Raw genomic sequence first — 15,074 nt, forward strand, 5'->3', positions numbered from 1 at the left:
TCCCTCTCTTGCCAAAGCGATCCCTCTCCCGACCCGTGCCCTCCACTCTCCCAGGCAGCCCTGTGGCCACCAAGAGCTGATGACACTCTCTGCACACAGCTCGCCATGCCCTCCTCTCTTAGAGCCCAGGATTTCAAGGAATTCTTGGAAGGCGGCTGAGAGGAACGGCTGCCTTTATACCCGCAGGAGCCAACCGAGCCAAAGGCGAGATGCGCGGCCGCTGTTTTCCAGCACCAGCTCACGACGGAGCCGCGGTGAACTCGCGTGCCCAAGGCACCGGCCACATCGGCTGCCGCTGCCGCCTCTGCTCTGCCAACCGGGCGGGGGCAGAGCCGGGAGCCCGAGAGAGCTCAGTGCGTGACCAAGGCCCGGCGCGCTCACGGCAGCGGCGCCGCTCCCGAGGCGCCGGGCCGGCGGTACCGGGCAGGGCACGGCCCCGGGCCGGCGGCGCTCCCGCCCCGCGGAACTTGCGCACAGGCCGCCGCCGCCCCCCTTCCGGCAGCCGCGGCGGCCGGGCCCGCGCAGGAGGCGGGGTGAGATGGCGGCTGCCGTGCCCGGCGCCTCCCGGGCCCGCGCCGCCGCCGCGCTGCTGCTGCTGCTGCTGGGCTGCTGCGGCGCAGCGCTGCCCGGCGGCCTCCAGGTACGGGGCTGGGGGAGCCGCGGCGGGGCCTGAGAGCGGGCGGGCGGGCGGTGCCTGGGGCTCGGTGCTGCCGGCGTCCTCATCGCCTCCCCTCCGCGGGCAGGGAGCGCGCCCGTGGGCTGCCGCGGAGCTGTCCGGAGGCGCTGGCGGCACGTGGGAGAGGCCCTATCGCTAGGACGGGCACCGGCCCTGAGCCGCGCTCGCCAGCGCTGCCTCGCGGCGGGCGGAGCCTCCCGGCGCTGCCCCGTGGGCGGAACCGCGGCGCTCTGTGTGCCGACAGCGCCGGTGCCTTGTTCAAACTGCTGAAAGTTACAAACCCCCAGACTTTTCATTCTCTTGCGGGTTTCTGAAATTCAGTTTCTCCTTGGCCGCGCACTGTAACTTGCAGCGGGTGTCCGATGCTCCGTGCCGGACCCGGCGGGCCGAGTTCGGGGTGCCCGGCCCGCCGGTGCGAGGCGCTGGCACACGGCAGGTGCCAGTGGGTTTCTCAGGTGGGAGTAATTTCATGTTTCAGCAGTTAGCTTAATGCACCGTGCCCACGCTACATCTGGAGTGTTTGCTTTTGAATTGTGCGTTATTAACAAGTTGTTATGCTTGAAATTAATTACAACTAGGACCAAACAACCCCCGCACCCTGAACAATAGAAATATTCTTACAATCTCTGGATGACTAATTAAACTGCAAGTTGTTTGCTGCTTCAAGTACAACACTATTTCTGTTACTGTGTGTTTTGTGTAAGATCACAAGCAACATCCCAGAACTCCTCAGAGTTAATGGAGTCTGATTTAAGAGTCAGCAGATTTGGACTGTTGCCCCGTGATAATGAAGTCTTAGCCCCTTGTTGTGTCCTGATTTATGCTCTCTGTTAAGGAGAAAGGGCCCTCTTATCTGCAAAGGGAAGTGGGAACTATGGAGAACACTGATTATACAGAAGGTTGCTGTCATAGATCCTGATTTTGGAAGATAAATGTAACTACCTTGGATTTAAAGTGGGTTCAAATTGCACATTCTCTTATCTGCTTTTCAAAATTGAATTGAAAATTGAATTCAAGCCTCTTTTCTCATTAAGGTTGAAACTGTAGGTCAATAAATCACATTATTTTGTTCTTGGAGTGTCCTTTGGAGTAGAAGTGTGTGGGCTTCTGATTTTAACTAAGGTGCAAGTGACTAATAGTCCTTCTTTGTTCTGTAGCAAGTTTCAGGGAAAAATTTGGAGCAGTTAATTCACATGAAATGTGCAAATGTTAAGAAAAACACCTCTTTTCTAGCTTTTCTAAGGTCTATTCTGTATTAATGTGTGGTAAACATGGGCACTGAATGCTTTTGTGGAAATAACAGAACTATGAGTGGTCATTTCTTTCTTATTGCTGAAAAATCTAAACTTTTTTTCACCTTTCAGGATCAAGCAGAGCAGTTTTTTAGAAGTGGACATACAAATAACTGGGCAGTTTTGGTAAGCATGGTCCAGGTTGTTTTCCTCCAGTAATGTTGACAGTTTTTCATCAGGAGCTGCAATTGCAACAGTCATTCAAGAGTCATGCTCATTTGAAAGAAATTGAAAGATAAACATTTGGAAATTAATAAATTTGAAATCGTATCTGCAAATTTATTACACTAAATAAAATTATCTTTTCAATATGACCGAATTTCAGGCACTCAATGTATCTAGCTATATGGTAGGATTCATAAAACAAAAGTTCTGAAAGCATTAAAATAGTTAAATTAGCATACTGCATATTGAAAAAAAGGTGTAATTCTGATACCAGGGAAGTCTAGTCTCTTTGAGCAGAAAGGTAGAATTTATATCTCATTTTTGTTCTTATTCAATCTGTTAACTTGTGATAACAGTCTGGGAATAAAATCAGTTGAGGCAACATAGTGTTTAGATCAACTGTTCATATCCTTTCTTTTTTCTTTGCCATGTAACTTTTATTAGCTTTGAATCATGCCGCACAATTGGTTCTTAATCACAATTCAGGTCTTAATGACTAATTTGTTTCAGAGCACTATTGTAATTATTCAGTAGCAGCTGTTTGTTTTCCAGATACTAAAACTGAACAAGATAAATGGAAAGTTAACAGTAACTAATTGAAGGAATAATTTCTATATTCCACAATGTACAAATTTGAAACTATTAAAACATAACATACTATTTTAATACTATTAACAAATAGATGCTTTTATTAGTACCCATAAAAACACACAAAGAAGGTGGAAAATTAGGTCCAAGGACCTATACTTTCTGTGCTGAACAGATTTTCTGCTGGTTTTATTTTCTCAGTGGTTCAACGCTGAGTTTTGTAACAATTGCTACTAATTTTTTAAGCAGTAAACCAGGGAGGGGTTTACTGCTGTCAGGCACTTCAAACCTGGGATCAAACTGCAATCCCACCTCATCAATAGCTTGAATGAATGTGCTGCAGTGAGGATAATTATTTTAAAGCTTAGACACACTTTCCACTGTGTTCTAAGGGAGGTCCTGGAGGCAGGGGGCAGGTGATAGTGCCTGGAAATGTCTCAGCTAAATTGGACACAGTTTGTTTTCAGAGCATTAAGTCTTGCTGAAAGGCAAATATCCTCATGGACTGATTCCTGTGGGGTTTTTTGGAATTCCTAACTGACAGGGTGATAGATACACAAGGAGATCCTTTCAGGCTGGATTTTATTATTACTTAAGCTACAACTCAGTTCTTATTATGAAAAGACTAGAGTAAGAGATGCTATGTAGTGTAACTTACAGCTCTGCATTTAGAGCTGGAAAATTAAAAAGCTATCTAAATGCTTTTTCCTGCATCTCTCATTTTGTGGTTTTAAAGACACCTCTTCTAGAAGCTTTTGGAATGTCTGAATCAGAACCTGATTGAGGGAGTGTGTAAATAAAGGGAATGGCTGAGCCCTGACCCCTTGCCTGTTAGAACAGTAGAAATTAAACTCTGAGAATTCAGATTCATTTCTATTTGAGCTCTCTATGGTTAGAGCTCACTTTGCTCTTACTTTGAGTCCATAAGTGCAAATGTCCTCAGTGCATTTCCCCCTGTGTGTGGCTTCTGCATGAATTAATTCACTTGTGCCTTTGTGGAAGAATGCTCCCAAAATGGGATTGCTATTGAGATGAGAACTTTTCCTTTGATCTCTCTTCCATTTGATAGGGAGAAAGCAAATGAAAAAATTTAGCTTATCCACTTGCTGTTGCTGGATTATTCCCTAAAGTGCCACTTTCTATATTTAGTAAGGGTTTATGACAATTTTATCTTGAGTCAGTGTGCTAGGAGCTTTTTTTTCAAACTTTTTATTTTCAGAATTTTTTGCTTTGGGATTGCTTTAAGATTTACAGAACTTATATAATGAGTTTCTTGGTGTTACTATATTCTTTCTGAGTTGTTACTATTTTTTTAAATATTCCTGTAATCATGTTCTTCTGATGCAATGTGTCAGGCCAGTTTGTAGCTTTACACTATTTAATATGCTTTTTTTTTTTTCATTTCAAGGTCTGTACATCTCGATTCTGGTTTAATTATCGTCATGTGGCAAATACTCTTTCAGTGTACAGAAGTGTCAAGAGGCTGGGCATTCCTGATAGGTGAGGGAATCTTGGTGAATCCAGTTCTTGCTACTAAAGTTCCCATGCTATCTGAACCAATATGGAAATACATTTTTCTTCCCAGTTTAAGTGGATAAAAGTAAAAAGGAAGAATGCAAACACATCAGTGTGGTGAAAAGTGCAGCAATGTTGTTCCAAAGGAAAAACAACAAGTTGCATAATAAAATTTCCATTTGGAACAGGCTAATTAGATCTAGCCACTAAAATGTACCACTTAGCAAATTGGTGAAAGTGTAATTTGAAAACTGCTAACTGCACTCAACAATGACTGTACTACTGTGAGAGATGAGTCTTGCTGTACTTCAGTTTTCCTTTTACTGTGGAGATGTTGGTAACTGTGACTGTACTAAGATGTAAGACTTCCACATCTGTAACTACATTGAGTCTTTAACGGCTCTGAACTATAGGAGCAACTCTTACATATTGACAGTTGCCTTGAAAAAACCCATTTTGCATGATTTTATCTGAGAAACCAATTTTTTGTCTGTACAAGTTTTTTCTCTAGTGATAGCTCAAGGGTTAGAACAGTATCTCTTATTTAACAACGGGAATGGGAAGGTTCTGAAGTATCTTTTCTTTGTGTTCCTACTGGAAGTTCTAGGGGTGTTGGCACAGTTCCTTGCAGCTGTTTCAGAATGTAATTTACTTCTGTCAGAACTGTGGAAGTGAATTTAAGGCACCAGCATCCTTTGTGTAATAACCTATATGTACCATAGGCTCCTATAGAATTCCTTGTGGTGCTGGTTTTTAATGGTAGTTTAGAGGACTGGCAGTTTCTCCAGCATGTCTACCTAAAGAAGTGTGGCCTGCTTCATCACTGCAAAACGCATATTCTGGTGGATTGAATTAGTATGGCATATTTTTGTCCAAGTCCAAAACTGCACACTTGGAGTCCCCAGTTAACTCCCACTCAACTAGGAATGCACTGACAGTAACATCCTGTTCCCTGTGTTTACTATATTAAAAAAAAAGAAAAAAAGGAGTGGCTTTCTGGTTTTTGAAAGAGTGGATTTTGAAACTCAATTTTAGATGCATTTTTAGGGTTATAAATCCAAGGGAACACACTGCAGAATCCACTGCTGTGGGCTGAAAGGCACAGAAAAATGCCTTTTGTTCTTGCAGATGTCATTCAAGAGCAGCTGTCCTCTCTCCTGTGCAGCCTTTGAAGCACCGGTGCCCTCAGCACTGCCTCAGAAATTCTGTCACTAGTCCTGCCCTTACCTGAGAACTTTCATCTTCTTTGCATCCATCTGTCTTCACCATTAAAGTCAAAATAGGTGCGAGTTTTAGAGATATGGCAAGAACTACGGCGTGACTGAGATTTCTGTGTTCAGTAGCAAGATCCATTGCTTATCCATATCCAAAGATCTGCAATTAATCTCAAAAAGCTAGGAAAGCTTTAGACTACAGTCAACAATGCTCTCCAAGACATTGGAGAAGACCTAGAGAGAGAGAGAGCCTGTTTATTTAGCATTTACAACAATTTTTATGTGGATTTGAGTGTGTTTCCTCCTTAGGCAAACTAACTTTATCTGTTTTTCTTTCTTTGCTGCAAGACTTCTTTCAAAATACTGACAAGACAAAAAAAAAAAAACCACCAAAAATTCCCAAGACTACTCAAAATGACATCTAAAAAATAAACATTTATCATGAGTCTTGGAGTTGGTTGTTTTTAGTGCCCTTTAAAAATCTCTGAATTTTTTTATGAGGAGCTCTGGATTCTTAGGTCCAGGCAAGCTTGTATACTAAAGCTGCTGGTGTTAAATACGCTCATGCTCATCTTTGGCCTGACTTACTCCTGTGGATAAATGGCAGCCAGCTGCATTGCTGTGTGTGACATCTTCATGATACTGAGGATGCTCATAAGGAAATAAGGTATAACTATGCAAAGTTTCACTTGCAATTCCAGGAATCTTTTTAATGATCCAAACTATTGTTTTAATTGTTGAAGAGTGTTGTTCTAATTTCTGTTTGACTGTTATGTGAAAGCAGAATGTCTGAAATATTTTTTTTCTTATTTTTCACAGTCACATTGTCTTGATGCTGGCAGATGATATGGCATGTAATCCCAGAAATCCCAAACCTGCTACTGTGTTTAGTCATAAAAACATGGAGCTAAATGTCTATGGAGATGATGTGGAAGTGGATTACAGAAGCTATGAGGTAACTGTGCTTTAATTAAAACACTGAGTCTTTATTTTTTAGTGTTAGTTTAAAGGTCTATGCAGCATCTGTGAAGTCTGAGGAAGTCTTTATGTTCATATTACTGGTTTAGGGCTGGGCTTTTATTATCAGCTGATGAGTCTAAGATACATACCCTTCCCCTCCTTGATATTTGAGTTTGTATTTGAAGTTCATTATACTAGAATCATGTTTAGTGTATCTATTTTAAATAATGGAATAGAATCACATTACTGCAATTTCTCTGGAAATGACTGCTCAATGTCTCATCTTGGCAACACAGAAATTACTATGAAAATTTTGGTGTGCAAGTGAATTGTTTATTAGGTAGATGTACTTCAATTCCTAATCTTAAGCTTATGTTCCTAAAATAAAACAAAAGCCATAACTTAATCACAAAGCAATTACTGCAAAGCAATTACTATATAAAAATCTGCATTCTGTCACCTTTCTTTTCATGTAACACTCCTTCATACCAGGCAGTGTCTTTACCAGTTGGGACAAAATTGCCCATCAGTTTCTTGGTTCAATAGTGCTGTAGAATTGGTGCTAAAGGTTTATTGGATTGTATTTAAGTATATAGTATATCTTTTATTTCTCCGAAGCTTTATACAAAGAAGTGAAGACACTGGAGTAGAGCTACATTCTTTTTGTCATGTTTTTTCCTGGGTGTGGATTTGTTGCTGGCATTTGAGCTGTGCACGTGTACTTAAAAAGGAAGTGGTGTTTTATAGGATGTCTTGCAGTCACCACTCAGATGGATCTTATCTGATCACTCAGACTTATGTAACTGAATTGATCTTGTTTTTTCTTCCCTGAGTTGCAGAGGGGATTTGAACTTTTGCTTTTCCATGGTAACACACACTAATGTTGGAGCATTTTGTGAGTACAGGAGCAGCTTTGGCACAATACTGACAGGGGTTAGATCAATGTAAATGTATTTAAAAATTATAATGGTGGTAGATTTATTGGATATAATAAAGCAACAGGCTGATGTTAATGGAGTAAAGTAAAAGGTACCAACCACATGATTCTTAACCTGAAGTAAAAGCTTACACAGAAAATGTTTATGCAGTTTATACCACGCTTCCTATGTCTGGTTAGATACACTGCATATTTTAGTGTTCCATTATTTAATTTATGTAACCCAACCTATAGCTGCTCAATATTTTTACCTTTAGAAAATTATTTCATGCTTCTATTCATAGGTTACTGTGGAAAATTTCTTGCGTGTTTTAACGGGAAGAATCCCACCAAGCACACCACGATCTAAACGTCTTCTTTCTGATGACAGAAGCAATATTTTAATATATATGACAGGTAATTGCATGTTTCTGTGTACAATTTATTGATGTTTGCTCAGTTGGATGGGTTTGTTGAAAGCATCGGTAATCCAAATGCACAAAAGGATCAACCAAAAGATTTTTTTCTGGTTTTAGCATGTCATTCTAATTAAGAAAAAATGCCTGTAAAGCAGTACTAAGCCAGTATAGTTTCCAGTTGAAATGTGTATTGTTTTTACTGTACCAATATTTTGTTTTGTTGAACTGTCTCTGTAGAAAGAGAATTGTGTTTACCTTGTTTTAGAAAAATGATCAACAAGGCTGTATATCTTCCTTTAACCTACATCCTTGCCTAACTTCTGATTTTTGTTTCAGGCCATGGTGGAAATGGTTTCCTAAAATTTCAGGATTCTGAAGAAATCACAAATGTAGAACTTGCTGATGCCTTTGAACAAATGTGGCAGAAAAGGAGGTGAGAAATAAGCATTATGTAGATGTTGAATATTGAATATCCTGAACATACTCTTAAGTGTGTCTTACTGGTAGGCCTTGCTTGCCTGCAGCAGTGATACTGTTGGTTGTCCATAAAACTGTGTGATAGTTTGCATTCAGAAAGCAGAGTGTTAGTTTTTCCTTGCAGCTTCCTGCAGTTAGAGCTGCTCAAAGGTATTGCTTTGGGCAAACTCACATCCTAAAACCAATCAGGGTGAGCTCCTGTTCCTTAGGTTCTGAGCAGCTGCCCTGGTAACTAAAAATCAAAGTATGTATATGGTGTTTGAGTAGAAATGGGTAAGGAGGCTGTTTTATTTCTTTCAGGTACAATGAATTGTTGTTTATTATTGATACTTGTCAAGGAGCATCCATGTATGAACGATTTTATTCACCCAATATAATGGCCTTGGCTAGCAGCCAAGTAGGAGAAGATTCTTTATCAGTAAGTAGATTTATGTGATCCTGAGGACAGTTTTCAGAATGCCTGAATTAAAAGCACAATTCCTGCTGACTTTTGACTAAAGAGTTCCCTTATTCTAATTGCTGAATGTATAAGGTATTTTGTGGGGGGTTGACAAAACTTGTAAGTGTACTGTTCCTGCTTGTTTTTGTGTGCTGTCCCAAAGAACCAGGCTAATGATGGATTTCTGTGTTTGCTGGCCAGTTTGTGCATTGCCTAGGGATAGCAAGGAATCTTATGGGAAGACTGCTGAGAGATGGGTGTGAGGAATATTCAATCTAGGACTTACTATACTTGATATAAAACAAAACAAAGGCTAACTTTCACCTGCTGTAATTGTATCGCAGCTGAATTACAGAAGGAGCCATAGGAGAGATCCCAGCCAGACCAAAAGCATCTGGTCAGGATTACCTGAGGCCATGCACTGCTGTAAGATACACTGGCTCTCCCAGCCCTGTTTTCAAAGTCCACAGATCCATGCTGGACCATTAAGAAGGGGTTCCCTGCCTTTTGAGAAACATAGATATTACCAGGATACAGTTTATAGATAAACTGCATTATTCAGCCTATCAGCAGTAGATTTCTTCACAGCTAGCCACTTTCTTTGCATAATTTCCCTAAGAACAAAAAAAAATTATGCTTAACTTTTGCAATATACTGTTACATTCTGTTCCTTCTCCTGAATGCTGAGTTCTCTCCTGCAAATGTCCAATAACTGCTGTGTGTTGTTTTTAAAGCATCAGCCTGACCTGGGGATTGGTGTTCATCTCATGGACAGATACACTTTCTATGTGTTAGAGTTCTTGGAAGAAATCCATCCAGCCAGTCAGACAAATATGAATGACCTAGTAAGTAGAATACTCAACATTCATGAATATGCTAATAACTTTAATAGTTCCAAAACTAATTTATTTTGTCTGTAGGGTTCTTCAAATGCTTTTTATGCTCCTGCTGTTTCTCTCGGAAGCAGTTTTGGAAGGAGGTTTTTTTTTTTTTGCCATTGTTAAATGTAGTTGTGTAACACTTCAAGGATTGTCCTCATTTGAAAGTGCTTTGCTGGCTCCAGAAAAAAATAATCAAAATTAGCCAGATTTTGTATTTTTGCTGAAAAAAAATTCATTAAATATTCATCTCAATAGAATGAAGCATTTGCATGTGAAATACTTCAGCAGGAAGCTTCTAAAAGCAGGATAGCAGACGCTTTGCAGATGTGGAAAAGCAGGCATTGATGTTGTTTTGCAAAGGTGGTTAAACAGTTAAAATTCTAACAGTGCAATCACAAATGCCTGCAAAAACTAATTTATGTGTATATCTACTTAGATTCCAGAGCAAGATAGGTACAAATCCATCAGTGTTTGGACTTAACTGTAGCTGAGGCAAACATTATTGTAGATATAGTATGAAGCAGAAGGAAGAAAAGAAGCCAACCAGGTAACATATGACAAAATTTATGAAAATACCTCTCTAGCAGTGAGATGTATACACTGGTGAGATGACATAAAAAGTAACCATATTTTATTTGCTCTATTAACCCTTTATACCTTTTCCAATGCTGGTTTCTTTGTAGTCATGGCTTATACTTTGGTACTTTGTAGCTGTAAATCCTGCTGGGCCACATCAGTATTCTAAGAGCCACCACTTAACAGAACCCATTGTCACAGATTCATTTCTCTAAAAGGAGCAGCTGCTCAGAAGTTTTATGCCACCCTCTGTCTACAGAGGATAGTGTTAGCCTGACTGCTACATGTGTGCTAGAATTCTCTCTAAACAACCCACACTTGGCAGATTTTATGTTGATACAGAATTGATTCAGTGGCTAAGACTCAAGGTTCTTTTACTTACTTCTATGGGAATGAAATTCTGTCCTCTAATTTAATACCTTCTAATTATGGGATACAGGTAAGTTTAAAATGAATCTTGATAAAGAAAAATATGCAAGTTCTTTATTGATTAAGTATCTTTGACTAACCTATTCATTCAAATTTCACTGTAAACCAGAAAATTAATTTGTGTTAATAATAAAAGGTAATAAAAAGGAACAGTGCTTTCTGCTGTGTAAGACACTGTCTGGAAAGTATAGGTGGGCTGGCCAAGAGGATGTTAATCTGATTATTGTGAAAAGTGTAGAAATTTGTTAGCTGGCCAAGTACTTTTTGAGCTCTTCAGAGAAGATTCCTAATTGTGCTTTTGCTTATATGCCAAATATTCAGGAAGAGCTGAGAGAAGTTATCCATACTGGTAAATTCCTTACATCATGTAAGTCATCTTGTCATACATTGATCTGCTGATTGATGCTGGGGGAGTGGAAGAGAAGGGACACAAATATATCGTGATTTGTGATAATCTATGCAAGGCCAGGTTGGATGGGATCTCGAGGTTAGGTCTTGTGAGAGGTGTCCCTGCCCTTGGCAGCAAAGTGGAACTAGATGATCTTTAAGGTCTCTTCCAACCCAGACCATTGTGTGATCAGGTACTGAGTCGTAATCTGCACACATTTCAACAAATGTGACCACTTGACTTTGAGCGGTGCTTTTCAAGGCTTCATCTAAGAGTTCCAAAATGACATATGGTTACTCCATGGTAAAGATATAAACGTGTTTTTTTTTTTTTTGCCAGCAGTTGCAGGAGGTACTCTGGCACTGGAGGTACTCTATCCAGCTCTCCAACTCTGATTTTTTTAATTTAAGTTAATGCTTTCCAAGTTCAGGGTAACTTACATTGCTCACTACCTAGCTTTATAATGAAATGATCTTCAGTTGTTTGATCTTCCAATGTCTTCTCTTTTTGAAGTACTGTGTATTTGTTACACTGCTTCTATCCCTCTTTACTCTTACCTCTTTACTTTTCTCTAACCACTCTTGAAACAGCTTCTCTTCACATCCACCTATGATTTGGATATTGCATTCCTGCAAAGAATGATACATCATTTTTCATAATCCACTCCACCTACTCCCCACCTGCTCCATCTGTGTTGCTAAGGGATAGCATAAAGCTGTGCAAACAACTGACTATAGGTTTGATTCCCTGAAAATAAAGAATACATTGAAATGTTGTACATTTGAACTTTTAAAATAAGATACAAATAAATTTCTAAATGTTGTGTCATTTGTCATAAAATAGCTAAATTGTTGTTAGAAAAGTTTAGATAACAAAGTTGGGAGAGTTCTTTAGCTCTGTTTGAAAAAAAAATTTAAAATTTTGGAAAAAATAATATAGGAAAAAACGTGCTTAACTTAGCCAGTGTTTGCCTTTTCCTTTTTTTTGTCAGAAGACCTTGGTTATTAGTGTTAGTCTGCGGTGGTATAATTGAAGTCTTTTCTCCGAGTGGTAGTGGATGAGTAGGTTTTTAACACTGAAGTCTTCTTCTCACTGCCACTTTGTATTTTTGTTCAAATTCATACCAATATGTTGTGGCAGTAAACTGTTGTGGGACAGGTTAGAATTAGTTGGGTGCAGTATCAGTTTCCCACTTTGAGTGCTGATGCAGTTTTTCAGGACATTCATACTCTCTAAACCTTGGCAAGAGACTTACTTGTATAACTGCAGCATAAATTTATGCTTCAAATAGTGGGATTAAAACAAATGCTTAGTTTTTATAGTTTAGTTCAGAGACTTAGTTTTTATGTTTGTGTCCTTAATTGGAGCAAAGCTGGAGAAAATTGGTAGTGTTTTGGTGAAAATGAAAACTGTTGAGAGTTTATATGTGCATTAACAAATGGCTTTTGTATGCAAAGAATGATGCTGATCAGTCTTGTTCATGTTCACCACAGGGAGGATAACAAGGGTTTGATTTGCCCCATCTTTTCTTTAGCAGCTGTGTGATAGCAGCCAGCAAGAGAGTTGGGAATCATTAGAATAAATGTATATGTGTGCTTGTATGCTTCAGGTAAAGATGAAAGTGAGCTGAGGTGTCCCTGGACAAGCAGCCTAATGCCATATGCTTACAGGCTTAGGCTAAAAAGGGATAAAAGAGAAACTGCAATAGAGCAGAAGGGAGGAATGGGGAGGTAAAATCTGTCCTCTGTGATGAAAAGCCAGATAGATTGTTTCCTCTCTGGGAAACTTTTTGTAATGCAGGGCTCTGTTGTCCAAAGAGAATGAGCAATGCCTGTGCATTTTGTATCGGGCTGAGCACAGTATTTCATCTGGGAAGTATGACCTGAAACTCACTGGTTTTTTGTCAGTCATAATCTGGGATAATTCAAGTTGTATTTGCACTGAGCTGATTAGGACCTGTGGTTTTGTCATAAGGATGCAACCTTGTAAGAGCTGACCCATGGTGTAATTTAGGTGTATTAGCTCTAGTTCCTGTGGTTGATGGACCTGTTTGTGAAAATCACTTGGAAAATAAGATTAAGAAAGATGAGCGCTCATGTGAAGAGTGGCATTCTTAGTCCTGCATGTTAAATCTCTTGTGTAAAATGTTCTGCGTGGCTGGAATGTGAAAGACTCACAAAACCTGCACTGTTACCAGGTGATCTGTGTTGTGGCAAGTGTGGTAGGACTTGTGCAAAATGGCTTTGTGTCCAACATGCATTTGTATTGCCTTCAGTGTCTGCTGGGTACATAACAAACCTATTACTTAATAGACATCCTGTCTTGTCAGGTGTTCTAAGTGCTGCAACAAATCTGTCATTGTTTCTTCTGCTTTTGTTAGTGCTGCTTTTGTCTTTCAGGTGTTGCAGCATGTGTGGGATATAGGGGATCTGATACGTAGACAAAATACATGGATAAATAATGTTTGTAGGTGTCACTGATGTTTGTGAACTTACTGTAAATAAAGCACTTTTGGTATTGGAAGATCCTATGCATTAATTTGTAGGCTATAAATTAGAAACAAGACTTGGATTTTTTTTTTCCGATCAAAATGTAAATTTTTGCTTCTTTATGAAGCCTTCAACATAGGTACTTATCAAAGCTTGTTTAATTTTGCATGCCTCCCTTTGGTAAATATGAAGAATTTATGCCCACTTGTGACTTCTGGAAGGTTATAGCAGCATTACTGCATCTATATTCAGCAATATATTTGTGCATTTATCAGTTAGATATAATTGATGGTTGGCTTTCGCAGTAGCATTTTTAAACTCCAGTGGCATTATTGTAAGGAAAAAGGTTTTCAGAAATGCTTAATCAAGATGTTTATGCATTTTAATGCCTTTTTTCAACCAATTTTTTCAGCTATGGAGCTTGTACTGAAATAATTGCAAGTTATATGTGTTATTTATGTTTCTCTTTAACAGTTGTTTCCTTTTGGAAGGTGTATGTAGAGACTGTTGAATGACGGACAGGATGTGATTGTCCACCTTGGTTTCCAGTTTCAGGTCTGTCCAAAAAGCTTGTGTGTTTCCACCCCTGGGCACCGAACCGACCTGTTCCAGCGAGACCCTCAGAATGTTCTGATCACAGACTTCTTTGGCAGTGTCAGGAAGGTGGAGATCACTGCAGCGGCGCTTTCCTTGGACCGGGACGTGGTTGGATTGGAAAGCAAGTAAGTGGTCATTATTTAGACCTGGTTTGTATAGCTTTGTGCCACAAAAACCAAGCAATTGTTTAACTGCCGAGGAACTGACTTCCTGTCATTTCTTACAAGGAATCAGGGAGTTAATATGGACCTCCTATCATCATGAAGTTGCCAGCTGAAACCTTTGTTTAAAAGTGCTCACTCTTTTTCTGACCCTTGTAAATAAATGCTGCTTAGACCAAGGTGTGGATATCAACAACAACAGAAGTAGTTTAGAATTTTCTTTCTTCCTTAATGTTTCTTCTTTAGTGGTCAAATATTTTGTTACTGCAATTCCTGCTTGTGGTAGTCCCCACCCTGCCCCAGATAAGCTCTAAGTATAAGCCATCAGGTTAGGTATTTGGTAACAATCAGCTTTTAAATAAATGCTTTGTTTCAGTTCTCTGAATTCTCTGGCGTTTGACATTATTCTGTCCTGGGAATTCTGAATTCTTGAGATACAGTGATTCATTTGATTAAAATTACTGGTGCAAGTTCATTGATTGAAGTCGTAACAGGGCTTCCATTACTTTGTGGATGAAGAAAGAAGTATAAACGTTGTATTTTTGGGATTCTGTTGCCACCTATTGGGAAGATGTAAAGGAAGATGTGCTTGTTCTGTAGGGTTTATTTAGCAATGTACTTCCATTTCTGTTATGTCTTTTGTGCTTGATGATACTGCCCTGTAGGAGGGAGAAACAAAGGATTGAAATATTGTGTTATATCAGGGACTAAATACTTTTCAACACATAAGTTTATGTAAATTCTTGTCTGCCTTGTTGTTTACTGTTGTTCAAGCCAGTGGAATAGCAGTTTTATTTATTTTAAAGGTAACAGTAACTCTGGTCCTTGTCATTATAAATATCATGAGAGGTTTAGTGTATTTCATATTTTACTTTCATGCTGTATATCTGGA

The 15,074-nt window shown here is 39.6% G+C and overlaps 1 protein-coding gene across 1 annotated transcript in view; it reads left to right on the plus strand.

The window, feature by feature from the left end:
* The first annotated feature begins 515 nt into the window (after positions 1–515).
* Positions 516–15,074, plus strand: part of PIGK (phosphatidylinositol glycan anchor biosynthesis class K) — a 65,505-nt gene continuing 50,946 nt past the window's right edge. Inside the window, exons 1-9 of the mRNA XM_053985692.1 lie at positions 516–640; positions 2,041–2,094; positions 4,130–4,221; positions 6,270–6,405; positions 7,632–7,743; positions 8,082–8,178; positions 8,523–8,640; positions 9,396–9,506; positions 13,974–14,146. Coding sequence (XP_053841667.1) covers positions 539–640; positions 2,041–2,094; positions 4,130–4,221; positions 6,270–6,405; positions 7,632–7,743; positions 8,082–8,178; positions 8,523–8,640; positions 9,396–9,506; positions 13,974–14,146 — 995 coding nt within the window. The 5' untranslated portion in view covers positions 516–538. The remainder of the gene's footprint in view (positions 641–2,040; positions 2,095–4,129; positions 4,222–6,269; positions 6,406–7,631; positions 7,744–8,081; positions 8,179–8,522; positions 8,641–9,395; positions 9,507–13,973; positions 14,147–15,074) is intronic.

Source organism: Vidua macroura, chromosome 9, assembly GCF_024509145.1.
Source record: "Vidua macroura isolate BioBank_ID:100142 chromosome 9, ASM2450914v1, whole genome shotgun sequence".
Taxonomy (NCBI): domain Eukaryota; kingdom Metazoa; phylum Chordata; class Aves; order Passeriformes; family Viduidae; genus Vidua; species Vidua macroura.